Source organism: Apus apus, chromosome 1 (assembly GCF_020740795.1).
Source record: "Apus apus isolate bApuApu2 chromosome 1, bApuApu2.pri.cur, whole genome shotgun sequence".
Taxonomy (NCBI): Eukaryota; Metazoa; Chordata; class Aves; order Apodiformes; family Apodidae; genus Apus; species Apus apus.
Genome location: NC_067282.1, coordinates 13,825,999 through 13,839,476, shown reverse-complemented (window position 1 = coordinate 13,839,476; position 13,478 = coordinate 13,825,999). Strand labels below are relative to the sequence as shown.

The 13,478-nt window shown below is 35.7% G+C and overlaps 1 protein-coding gene across 2 annotated transcripts in view; it reads right to left on the bottom strand.

The window, feature by feature from the left end:
• The window catches only part of ARHGAP42 (Rho GTPase activating protein 42), a 158,302-nt gene that overhangs the window by 85,999 nt on the left and 58,825 nt on the right, over positions 1-13,478 (bottom strand). For both annotated transcript variants that reach the window (XM_051609081.1, XM_051609092.1), the window contains one exon: positions 12,954-13,015. In XM_051609081.1, the coding sequence (XP_051465041.1) occupies positions 12,954-13,015 (62 nt within the window). The remainder of the gene's footprint in view (positions 1-12,953; positions 13,016-13,478) is intronic.

Sequence of the window (13,478 nt, the reverse complement as noted above, 5' to 3'; positions counted from 1 at the left end):
CTAGGATTATTTTTTTAAATTTTACAAACTGCCAGAAATTATTATATTTTACTTAATTTTATTTTCTTTAAATAAACAAACAAAATATGGTCAGCTACAGAAGTCTCCATAGAAATTTAGGCTCCTAAATACTAAAATCAACCTATTTAGAACCTCACATAAAATAGTCTTGGGAAAATGTCATGGTTAATAAAGTTACTCTTAAATTCAACTGGTAAAGTAGATACTCATTACAGGTTATCCCCTCTTCCCTATAATCCCTCCCTCGAAAAAGGAGAGAGAGCAAGTTGTTTTAAGAAATAAATGTTGTTCTTAGCCCATTATCATGAAGGCATCTTTGAAATAAATTACTAAACAATACCTACCAACAATCTGATTAACCATGGTTCAGCCTAAGAAGGACGCATGATCACTGAGTAATACAAAATACTTACTCTGTATCTACATTACATTTTCCAACACTTTGCTTATTATCAGTTTGTGCCTTAGGCACTTCTGTTTTCCTTGGTAAAGTATTCCACAGTGTGGCTCACCCTGAGGAAGTTTTTTTGACATTCAGCCTAAATTCTCTTCCAGTTTATTCCTGTCAGATGATTGCCTCTTACTAGCTAGATGATGTAATAAGCATACACACTTCCCACACAAGAAAAAAACCCTCAAAAGTTCTGGTAATAATTAAAAATTAAAAATTCCTCTTTTCAGGAGCCCATGCAGAAAAAACCCAAATGAAACCATCTGAAAAAAACTACCAGATCCTGAGCTCACTCTTTCATCAGCTCATTGCTTTTACACTCAACAGGTTCTGAAAATAACTAAGTAACAGGATGAGTATAAATACACATAGAAGCAGGTAAAATTACACATACATCATGTACGTATATCTTTAGGTACCTACAATCTTTTGAACAATTATTCAAACTCTGTGAATGTTTACAGTAGTATTTTATCTAGAACACTAAATAGACTGCATTTTTTTTTACATTTTTTTTTAATTGAGCTAAAAAAAAAAATTTGTAGGCCTATGAAGTCATCAACAACCTCAGTTTTTCCCCGTTGCCTTCTTTACTATTTTGCAACCCCCATTCATTGAGCCCTGTTGAAAATACAGAGTGATAGCTTGACAGGCAAGGTGAACAGTTCAAACTGGAAGTGGTCTTAACTATTAGCACCCCAGACAATTACTTCTGTGTGAGGCAAAAATGCTTTATCAGTGGCTAAGTGGTGGCTATTGAAACTAAGCAACTACATATGCACTAATTTTTAGCAGTCATATAATACCTGCCTGCTGCTCTTAGTGAGGCTGAGAACAGCTTAAGCAGTCAGGTAGGGTTCTACTGGTAGTACAGGTGGCCCTGCAGTCACTATTTGTGACCAATCTGTACTACCTTCCAATATTAAAATGAATTTTCATCTTCACAGACACTGCAGGTCTGCACGGATCAATTTCAGCAACTGCAAAAGTGAGGTTAATAGCTACTAACCTTGACTATCTGTTACGATTAGGAATCACTTTGCACTGTATTGTGCAGCTGCTGTGAAATGAAACACTGAGAAAGGCAAGACTGATAGTTAAATACTGTGTTTCTGTGCCATGTCTGGTTCTTCATACAAGAGCCATGGCAGTATTCAAATGATCCAATATTTGGTATCTCCCCAGTATCAACAAGACTGACCCCTTAACAGCATTGCTTAAAAAATAAATAAATAAAATAAATAAAAAAAAGCTGGTGCTGCAGAAACAAGCTATGCTAAGACATGAATTTAATTGGAAGTTGTATTTTGTTTTAACAACTACTGCATGAATGAATATATCCAGGCATAAAGCCAAAGTCAGCCGAGCTGTTTGTAATGGTACTATGCCCAGGAACTGTTAACTCTGAGACTGGAAGTACGTATCCTCTCAGGAGACAAAAGCACATTATAAACATTGATGATACTTTCTGAAAAAACGTAGGTTAGCCATACATTTGAAATATTCAGATATAAACAAGCTTTTCTAGGCACAGGATTAACAGAAAATCCTCCTATATGTCCATGCTATTGACAACATTAACTCTGTGTGTGCAGTACTTCAGTATCCCAACTGAAATTCGAAGAGTAAATTAGGGAAGTGCTGTGTAGCTGCTCAGGCTAATTCCTTACAACCACAGGGAAAGGTCATGATGTTCCTTTAAAAAACAAGCATGATGATAAATAAGCTAATTTCAAAATGCAAAATATAAAATTACAGAAAAAATCAAACTGACATCATACTGTGAAATACATTTTTATAGCCACATACATGCGAAGCTTTACTGAGAGTTTACACGGTAAAACGTTCACAGGTTATTTACACCTCAAATTCTAAACAAAAATTATAACTTAGATGGTTCTAGCAATGTCAGTGGTGAAGGTGAAGTGGTGAACAAGCATGCTCGGAACAGCACACAAAATTAAGAAAGGGATGCAGTACAAAGGATGAAACATCAGGACAAGATATTCAGAGCAAAAAGGCTAGAAGTAGTATTAGATACAGGTTTCTTGCTCTATTTTTCAGTTCTCATGCAAATATGACAAACAACATAAACCAACTTAGAAAGTTCTCATTTAGCTTGTAAAAAGATACCAGCATAATGTAAGAGCCAGCTTAGGGGAAGTAAAAGGTCTAGCACACTTTGTAAGCGAGCAGGTTCACTTGAATAAACGTACTGGAGGAAGTGGTGGGACAAAATTGGGAGTCTTGTAATGATTACCTTAAACACGACACGTCACTCTGGACCTGATAATAGGTGGATGAACCACACTATTAACTCAGAAAAGGAATGCAGACCTCTGTGTTCAATAAATAGCCTTTTACTGAAGGACAGGTATCCAAAGAAGCAGCTCTCATAGCATTTTAATATTTAAATTTACCACACTCTGTGGCCCCATCATCGGAGTGTTTCTGCAGGACTGTGTGATACAGCTTCTAGGTTTCTGCTACAATTTCCTTATACCACCAGAAAAATAACCTCTTTCCTTGATCACAACTAGTTGTAACAGCAGGGCTGCAGCAAAAGTTGCACGAAGAGCTAGATTTGCAGGCATTTACTTTGGTGGCCATGCCAGCTTCAGCAGGATTTGCTGATCTTGTATTGCTTCTTCATGCTCTGACTTCTTCCTTTGCCCTGAACCATTGTTATGCTGAAATAGTCTGGTTTATTTTGCTTTTAGCCAGGTCAGTTTTCTGAAGTGAGTACATAATATACTGGCACTGCTGCCAAAACAATAGACAAAACAGTTAATCTGTTTCAGTCTAAACTCAAAGTAAAAGCACTTGCTCCAGGAGATGCATTTAACAAAGTTTGTCAAAATAAAAATAATTTGAGCTTCTACAGACATTTGGAAATAATAATAAAAAGCAATCTAAGTGTTCTGCAAAGCTTAAAACAACATCCTAGTAAGAACACTTCAAATAAAACATCTTTGTGTGTAGCTACGGGCCCATGCAGATTACACAGGTTCCCAAAGGGAGAATACTGAGCTGCTTTGACTTTAAAAAACATAATTTACTTGCTTTCTGGTGAAAAGGTGGTTGTTCTTTTTGTTGGTGCTTGGTGATCTTAAATAAACACTCCTTTTTTTCTACATACCCTTTGGTACATAAAGTGCTTGTGTCGATTTTAATTTGTAATCACATTTCACAGAATCACACAGAATTACACAGAATCACCAAGGCTGGAAAAGACCTTTACAATCAAGTCCAGCCTATGACCAACACCACCACATCAGCTAGACCATGGCACTAAGTGTCACATCCAGCCTTTCCTTGAACACATCCGGGGACGGTGCCTCCACCACTTCCCTGGGAAGTCCATTCCAATGTCTAATCACCCTGTCAGTGAGGAAGTACTTCCTAATATCCAACCTAAACCTCCCCTGGAGAAGCTTGAGGCCATGCCCTCTTGTCTTGTTGCTAGTTGCCTGGAAAAAGAGCCCAGCCCCCACCTGACTCATTCCAGTCATATTACTCACTGAATGCCTCTCAAAAGCACCTTTGGCAGTTCCTGTCCTATAATGCAAGATCACATGCATGAAACACAAGGAACATGAAACCAGTATATGAAATTGACAACAAATGACATTTATAAAATAAGAAGTAGAAAGCAACTGTCCATCTAACCCCTTATTTTGAACTTTTACTGAATGGATGATTTCATTACCTCTCTCTTCAAAATTGGGACTAGCAAACAATTGAATTTTGTGAATTTTCCCTCCTAACTGAAAAATGCTGCAAATGGAACCAGAAATTTTCAGAAGTTTGGCCATGAGTTACTGTTTTTACTGGTTTTCCATAATCACTTGTTATTCTTATTGCAGACACTGCTGATAAGTCAATTAAGAATTGCAAGGAATGCTGGCTGAGGCACCCAGCCAGCTCACCAGGGCACTGTAAAGATAATGGGATTGTGTACAGTGCACTGTTAAATCTTTTAACATCTGTCTACCTCTTTAAAATGCTTCATAGACCAAAGATTAAAGATTCCCTGTGATTGTTTTAAATTGTAATAAGGAGCAATCATCCCAGCACCTTCCCAGTCAGATCCACAGGGAGGTAAAGGCTAATAAAAGCACCCTGAATACATAAAGAAGGAGTAACTGTAACAGTTAAATGAACCAATTACATTAATCACACTACTACTGGTGCAACATACATTATTTTTTAAAAATCAATTTATGTTCTTCATTCCCACTCTCTGCAGAAAACTGAAAAGCAAATACTATAAGGACACTAACTAACAAAGCCTTCTTACTAAGGCTTTGTATACTGTTTGTATAAGGTGCTACCGGTATGTGAATGTTAAGAAGTACTGTAAACAAGGACCAGAGCTAGCAAAGCTCTTTATGTCCACTCCCCTTTCCTTTCCTCTTGAACACTCATCCCAGGTCCTGCTCACAGTCTCTTGGCCCCATTAAGATAGACAAGTGCTCCCAGTTTGATGTCAGCTATCCAGTTGACATAAAACAGCAGAGATGACAGATCTACACTTTAACACCTCCGACAAAAAATGAAAGGAACATAACTATGTCACAATTCAACTCTATGACAACTATATTGGAAAACAGCAAAGACTGTCTCTAAAAATGGTCAGATTGCTCTCTTCCTCCACTGGTAGGTTCATAAGGCAACAGAATTATCTAGGACCAAATGGGGAAAGGACAGTGCAAAAAAGCTTTGTGTATGCTATGGTTCTTCACTGTAGACACTCATGTCAATAAGAAACAATTCATATTTTCAAAGAAAAAAGAAAATAGCAGCAAAACACACTTCAAAACATAAACAGTAAGTTCTCTGTTGACTTCATCATCATCATCATCATCATCATCATCAAATTCTTGAGCTAATTCTGTATTAATGGCATTACTTGGTCATAGCAAAATTATTCCAGAAGTACTTTCTGCAAATTTAAAGAAAACAGAGACCTATGTTTTAAATTCCAGATGTCAACAGAAGGGCAGTAAGATGGATATGAGAGGGACTAGTTTCAACTAGCTTCTAGTGAGATCAGTTTCATATTTTAAATATTATCACAACTAAATGTCATAGGATGCCTTTGGGTTTGGTTTTTTTTTCATTTTCACAAAAAAAATATGGAACAAATTATTTTAAAGAATGAAAATTATTAAAGAAGTTAGAACTATACTTTCAACAAATTAGGAATGTGTGTAAAACTGAAAACAGTAAGAGCTTCATATGCATTCCTAGACATTATTATTTGAGAAAATAATGGAAGCTGATGTGGTGTCATCTAAAAGAGCCAGCTAATGTTCTGTACTAAAAGCACCCCAGCTTGTGTAACCTAGGATGCATTTTTCATCTGTGGGAAGTTCAGAAATGTCCATGCATACATACAGATGTCAGAAGTTAAACTACATTAATGATAACAGAACATGAGCTGTTTACTCTTATTACTTTGTTGTGGGTTGTTTTTTTAATTGAGCACAAATGCTACAAAACATTCACTGAACACGTATATTTTTCTACTGAGCAGTACAGAGAAAGACAGCAAACAGGATTCCTTCTGGCCCAAGACACAGCAAGGGGGAAAGCTGCATTGTGAGTTCTCCCCTCTACAAGAACACACCAAAGGATCACATTGCAGCTCTGCGCTCTGGGAAGTCTGCATGACAGAAATATGCCTATCGCTTCTTGATTTCATTTATCAGATACAGTGGTCACAGATAACATCTGCAGTCAAGTGAAGGCATAGTCCAAATACCTTTTTGATCGCAATTTTATAAAATAAATTCCTACCTTCTTGATAGTAATTCTGGCCTTGAGTCATTGTTCTCCTAGCGTGAGGGGAAGGCCAAAGGAATTATTTTTCCAGCTGGATCACTTCTCTAATTATGTTGATTACACAGTCACACAAACACTTGTACCAAAAAACCACAGAAGACTGGACATTTTCTTATATGGCCCATTAAATACTCTACAAATATGCAATTAATGTGAAAAAAAAAAAGACATTCTTCTAGGTGTTGCTGAACTCCTCTTGAGTTACCTCCCAACTTTATGTTGACAGTAGTTGGGACACAAAGCTGACTCCGATTAAGGAAAGAAAGCTGGTTCTGAACACCATTCATTTTAAAAACCATCAGATTTTCTATAGCAGTTACTCCAACCATTCAAGATCTAAAGCACAGCAGAAATCCATACACTGCTGCTGCCTACATCCTCTCCTGCAATACTTTCCAAGGCTAACAGGCAAAAGCCTCAGCAAGAAAGTATTACATGTTTTAAAAGGGATAATACAGATGTTATGTAATGAAAGGCCATCTTTTTCTCCAGAAGAGACAAAAGAAAAACAAGCAAAAAATAATCTATAAACTCAAATAAATTTAATAAATTAGCATCTTCCACAAAAACTTAAAGGTTCACCTTAATTAACCATCTAGAAGGTAAACACTGACACAGGTCCCAAAGAGAAACATATGACCACACTCAGTAAATTTCATTTCAAGCATCTACTTAAGGTTAATAATATTTGAAAAGTTCCCATTTCTCTCCACAGTTTTCATAATGTGAGTTTAGACTGGAAAAAATGTAGATGACTACAGTGTACAAGCAATAATAGGTTAGGCAAATTTCACTTGTATAGACAAAACTTAGGCTTCTCACAGTCTGGGCTCTGAGACAAATTCCAGGAGGATGAAAAGACAGTAGAAAGGCAGTGAGGGCAAAGATGCTCTACTAAGCTCTCCAACACTAGTCCATGCTTGTCCAAAGATTTCCAGGAGCAATTTACAGCAAAAAGTGATGAAGCAGAAACCATGAATCTCTGCACTTTAAAGCACAGCTGTTCTTAAATGTTGCACATTTGGTTTTCTTCTAGCAAACCTTCCCGGTGTCTAGCCTTCCGTGTTGCCTGTCTCACCATCTTTCCTAGTCTATATAATGCTTTCTGACCAGAAATGAGTATAGCATGTATTCAAAATGGGGGGTCACCAAAAGATTATGAAGGCATGCTATTTTTTCAGTAATTTTCACAATGATTTCTGTAACTTAGCTTGACTACCAGTGGACAGTAAGCTGACGGTATTAAAAAAAACCCACCAAACAAACAAACAAACAAACAAACAAAAAAAAAAAAACCAAAAAAAAAACCAAAAAAAACCAAAAACATTCAAACCCATTCAAATCAGTATTTTCCTGTCTTGAAGAATACAACTTACCAAAAAGATTACTTTTTTCTGCAATTAATATCTAACATGTAGCCTACTGTATCTGGAGTAGAAGGAAGTTAAAAGGGGAAGAAAATAATAAATAAATCAAAGTGAAAATAATTTTTATACAAAATAAAACAATTCCATGCTGATTTACTCCTTCTTTAATAGAAAGTGTGTTTTTCCAAATTACTAGTCTAATGCACAAATACAGGAAGTCTTTCCAAAGTTGTTAACAACACTGTACAATATACCCTGATTGCTCAACAGGATATATACAAGCCATCTTTAAGTGTAAGAAAAAAAACTAATGCCCCCAAATCAGCTTTTTTTTTTTGAGGTGCTTTTTAATTAATTTAAAACAGCAAAAAGGGAAAGCAACACAAACATATAAACAACAACAAAAAAACACACAACAAACAAACAAACAAAACCCAGTCCTAATTGCAATGAGAAGAAGCCCTCTTATTTGTGGTGTTGCTCCCTAATTTGTAGTAATATGCTTTCAGACTGTCCCCTTGCAGGCAGGTTGCTACCAAAGAGATTAATCCAAATGTCAAAATTGGTATGAGTGGTGAAGAGCACTGAAAGCAGTTACCAAGTATATCAAAACAGCATTTACACTATTTTTTTTCACGTTAAGAGAGTGTTCACTTGAAACAAAATGCCAGGTGTATGCTCTGCAGTCCCAGGGTGCTAGTATCTGTGATTTTATGATTTCTCCCCTTTATAAATAGAGTAATAAGCAGCACCTGCGGATAGAAGACTGCTTATTCTTCTGATGGAATCTGTAACCCATTTCACACTATAAAGAAAAGGTTAACTCTGCTCAAGAACATGCTGTGTCCTTCAGTATCTGATTTTATGTACCATTCCATGGATAGCTGGGTTTAATAGTTCATTTATTTTTCTTCCAGTGCAGCTTTTGAAACCGAGTATTTTGATGCTTTCCCTGGAAGCAGATAGCATCAGACCCCTTGTGTGAGAGCAAATACAGAACCACAACAAGAACATCCGTTTAATACAAAAGAAATCCTCAACAATGAGATACTTTCTGGAGCATGACTATTATGACATACAAAGAGACAGATACTAGAAAGAAAAATATCCATCAAGCATAGCAGCCAACTATCCACTTCAGAATCTTTGTACAATTCCCTGAAGTATTTAATATTGGTCAGGAATTCAAAGTAACCACACAGATCTCACTGACTCACAAAACCAGAGAGAAAAGCTTTGGGACCACTCATCACTTGCCAACAGACCATAAAAACTTGGGTAAATAGCAAGGAATGTAACACATAAGAGGCCTTTTTCAGTTTGGATTTAGTAAACTTTCAGAAATAATCAGAGAGCTACATTCAAGATCACATAACACTCATGAGAACACATCTGATGCCTCAAATTGATGAGGGACCTCAAGGAAGAGGAAATCAGTAGCATGAACCAATTCATCTGTTTTTGTGTCAACACAGCATAATGCTATGAAAGGAAAAGGAATTAGTATTTTATAATGTCTCCTACTACATTTACAGTTGTTACAAAGTTTACTAAATATTTAAAACTATAGGAAACATAAAGAATGCATGAATCTCTAAATTAAAAAAACAAAACATACCACTTATTTAACAGAAACAATGTAATTTCAGCAATAGCAGAAGGAAAATATTTTAACTAAGTTTCCTTGATAGAGACACAAATATTCACATGAAATTAAATTATATAATCTCTATTCTTCTTCATAAATCACAGGGAAATAGAGGTCATTATTTTATATTCCCTGGTGGCTTGTTACTAAAGTCACTGGGAAAGCAGTGGGGATGAAACTGACTTTTTATGCTGTTGGCATGCTTCTTGTAAAACCCCAGAGTCAGAGCTGTTTGGTTGGGAATTTTTTAATGCATCATTTACCAACAGCATCATTAAATGAACAACACCATGAAATGACAGGTATCAAACATAACGCAGTATATTGTAAAAATGAATTCTGACAAGTTACTTTTCCCTTTATTTGCTTTTTAAGAGAAAATGATTGGTGCATAACCTTTGGTTTTTCTAACACTACTACTCAATTTTTTAGAACCAGGAAAAAAAAGACAAGGATAAAAGAAACTGACTTCTAATAAACATCACATTATTACTACTGCTAAGAATAATAGCTGCAAAGCTTTACACAGCAGATTATTTATCTATGTGATACACAGTTTTATTTAACCTTACACTTCGGTGTTTTTCCCAGTGATACTGTTCACAATATCTCGTTTCATTAGCTTATTCTAAAGAAAACAAAAATGAGTTTCTTTTGGTTCTTTATGCAAGAAGGACAGAAGGTGTGCTCAGCATCTCTCAATCTACTTCCTTCACCACTGGAAGCAAATTATAAATTCAGTGGGCAAGCACTCCAACACACCTCTCTGTGTTCACAAAAAAAAAAAAAACAATTTTACTGATGAAGAATTTAATAGCCATCAGATGAGAAATAAATTGCTGATATATACTTTACACATTCAAATCTAATTCATGCGCTCATATGCACACTCATAAATTAGTAATATAAAACTCAAAGCAGGGAAACAAGACCATTAGCTGGTAAGTAGAAGTAAATCTGTCATTCCACATTCCTATACATCCGGTATTTGCTTATGTAATAACTTTTTTTTAATGTTACGCACTTCATGGCTTAAATAGAATTTTTAATGATAGATTAAATGTATCCATAGTCTCAACAGTGAGTTGCTGTTTTTCTCCAAGCCTTGTAAAAATGTCAAAAAGAACAATTTTTTTTTTTAAAACTTTTGCAGGTTTTCTCTTTTTATGCAGAAGGAAAAGAATTCCAAAAGACCTGCGTGCCCTCTCTTGAGATTTGCAGTCAACTGAGAACTTTTTTTAAAACCACCACTAATCTGCAAATTGGCTGGCTTGAAGTCTTTCTAGTGGAGGCATCAAAGTGTATGCATAATGTTCCATTCCTCAGAAATAGGCAAAGAATGTTCCGAAGATTTCATAGTTAAATCACAAGTTTGTCAGGCAGAAACCTCTTGTTGCTAGCAATCTGTTCAGCATCTAGCACAGCACACTCTGGTCCTCACAGGAAAATCTGGGTTCTAGGATGGCATGCATAAAACTGCAGTAAGAGAACTGGAGGATAAAAAAAAACCTATCTGTACAAAGGTGACACCTTTTGTATTGCTTTTTTGTTTTGTTTTCTTTTTAAGCTTCTGAGCCCTTGTATTAATGACATATACCACAAGATACAAGTAATAGATTCATTCACCAGAGATGGTAGTGATAGGACAAGGGGTAATGGTTTTAAATTGAAAGAGGGTAAACTTAGGTTAGACATTAGGAAGAAATTCTTCACCATGGGGGTAGTAAGGTGCTGGAATAGGTTGCCCACGGAGGTTGTGGAAGCCCTTTCCGTGGAGATGTTTAAGGCCAGGCTGGATGAGGCTTGTGCAGCCTGGTCTAGTGTGAGGTGTCCTTGCTCACAGCAAGGAGGTTGGAACTTGATGATCTTTAAGGTCCCTTCCACTCTTAACCATTCTATGATTCTATTATAGTACAAAAAGCTGAAAATTAATGGGTTGCAGGGGAAAAATGTCAGGAGAACTTGTCTTTTGTCTCTAAATAAAACCAGACACCATCTTTAAGTCTGTACACTGCATCAAATTCTACCAACAGACAGACGCAACTTTTTTAAAACAGAAAAATAAGTCTGCTGAATTTTCTTACTCAAATGTCACTACCGTGGTAACCGTGTGTCCTTGATGCTCCCTGCATGAACATTTAGCTTGAAGAACAAATTGAATGGGGCTATTTGAAACGCAGTAAAAAGCTGGATACAAATGTTTTCCCATCAAAAGTAGATTCTCTACACTGTGAACTTTATTGCCATTTTGTTTACAATAATTTGATTATTTCATTTTACTAAAATCACAGCCACTTGTAAAATATTTTTTTCTGTCAGACTGAAATCTCACTCAAGTCTCTGACTGCACTGTGATCCAAAAGCTCACTATACAATCCATGTATTCCCACTGAAATCACACTGAAATATAAAAAAAAGTATCTGCCTGGTCTTTGTTCACTCAATTAATAGTTTCCCCTCTTTTACTCTAATGGCCTTCCTGCAAGATACAGAGTAAAATACTATATGGAAATATGAAATTATAAACCACAGAAAGGCTCGAAACTTCCAAAAGTAAAAAAAGGAATTACTCCTTTAGCATAAAGTAAAAATCTTGTACAGGTTTAGGTAATATTAATTATGCAACTGTACCATATAAAATGTTATGATTTTGCCACTTCAAAATATTTATATAAACAGAAACAGTGGAAGACCAAATCTGTGGTTGTTTACTCCTAGGAATAAGAAGACTTTATGTAAGCCTCTTCCTGGATTAATAAATTAGCTCCAATCTGAGTCAGAAAATCCTTTTCCTCACCTCCTTAAGTACTACTAAGAGGAAGGAAAACAAGGACAGACACAGTCATTGGATGGATTTGAGCTAGTTATACTTTCACAATATTTAAACACCTCTCTAGTGTGGCTAATCCTTACTTCACTCTTTATTCATTATTAACTTCCAAAGAAGAAAAAAAGTAGTTTCATTGCTTATGTGGATTTTTTTTTTTAAAATGCTTGTACAAGAATACACTTACAACTTCTTTAACAAAGATACATCTCAATAGAAATATAAATGTAAGCATACTGCAGATTCATCTGTCTGGAAAGAAAGAGAACAAGAATACCAGAACAGAGGACATACCTGACAAATCTGATCTATAATGCATTCTGCAAGAGTTTCTCAAAGGTGATTAACCTTGGTTTCTCATCTAACTACTTATTTATCATATTATTGTATTATTAGTATACATTCACTGGGCAACACTCAGTATTTCATTAAATCTAATACTGATCCACATTTCCACTATAAATTCTCTGTCTACAGTTTACTTTATTACTCTGCCCTGTGACTCATATGACCAGATGGGGGAATGGAAAGGTACAGGAGGATTCAAAGGTTATTTTGGGGCGGGGAGTGAGGATGGAGGAGACTGTGACAAAAAAGCTTTTAAATTGATGCAAAAGTATTCTGCACATTTCTGCCTTTGTAGAACCAAGTTATTCTTATTAAATACTTAACATTTACAACACAAATAAATAAATAAATAAATTTAAAAAGCACTTCAAAAAGAGTAGAAAAAAAAGTACTATTTTATATAAAAAAGGGGCCCAACACAAACATTATTGACAGCAGACTTACCAGTCGTCTCCTCTCCTCTTCAACAGCAATGAGGAGCCGAGCAAACTCTTTCAGGGACTGGGCTGAAAAGAAAACAAAGAAAAAGAACATCCTGGTCACCATTATATTTTAAGATCAAATCAGCCTGTTATCTGGATTGAACTTGTAGTGATAAGGTATTATTCTTATATAGTGTGTCACTGAAATAAGTAGTCATTAAAGGAGGCACAGACCAAACTGAGCAGCAGGTCATGAGCTGGTAAAAAACAAAGGAAAAGAACCTGTGTCTTAAGATTCTCGTGTATTTAAAAAAAAAAAAATTTCACAAGCTGACTTTCCTGAAATGTGCAAATATCAGTCTCAAACAAAAAAATTCTTCAATCAACCACAAAATTTACTTTAGTACATGAAGCAGAAAGAAACTGCCCCCAAAAAAATATCTTGTTTCTCCTGTTTAAGTGCAACAACAAATATTTCCAAGAACTATGAAAAATATTAATGTAAAAATTTGAAAGTCAACATATTAGAAGAAATGCATTACTTATG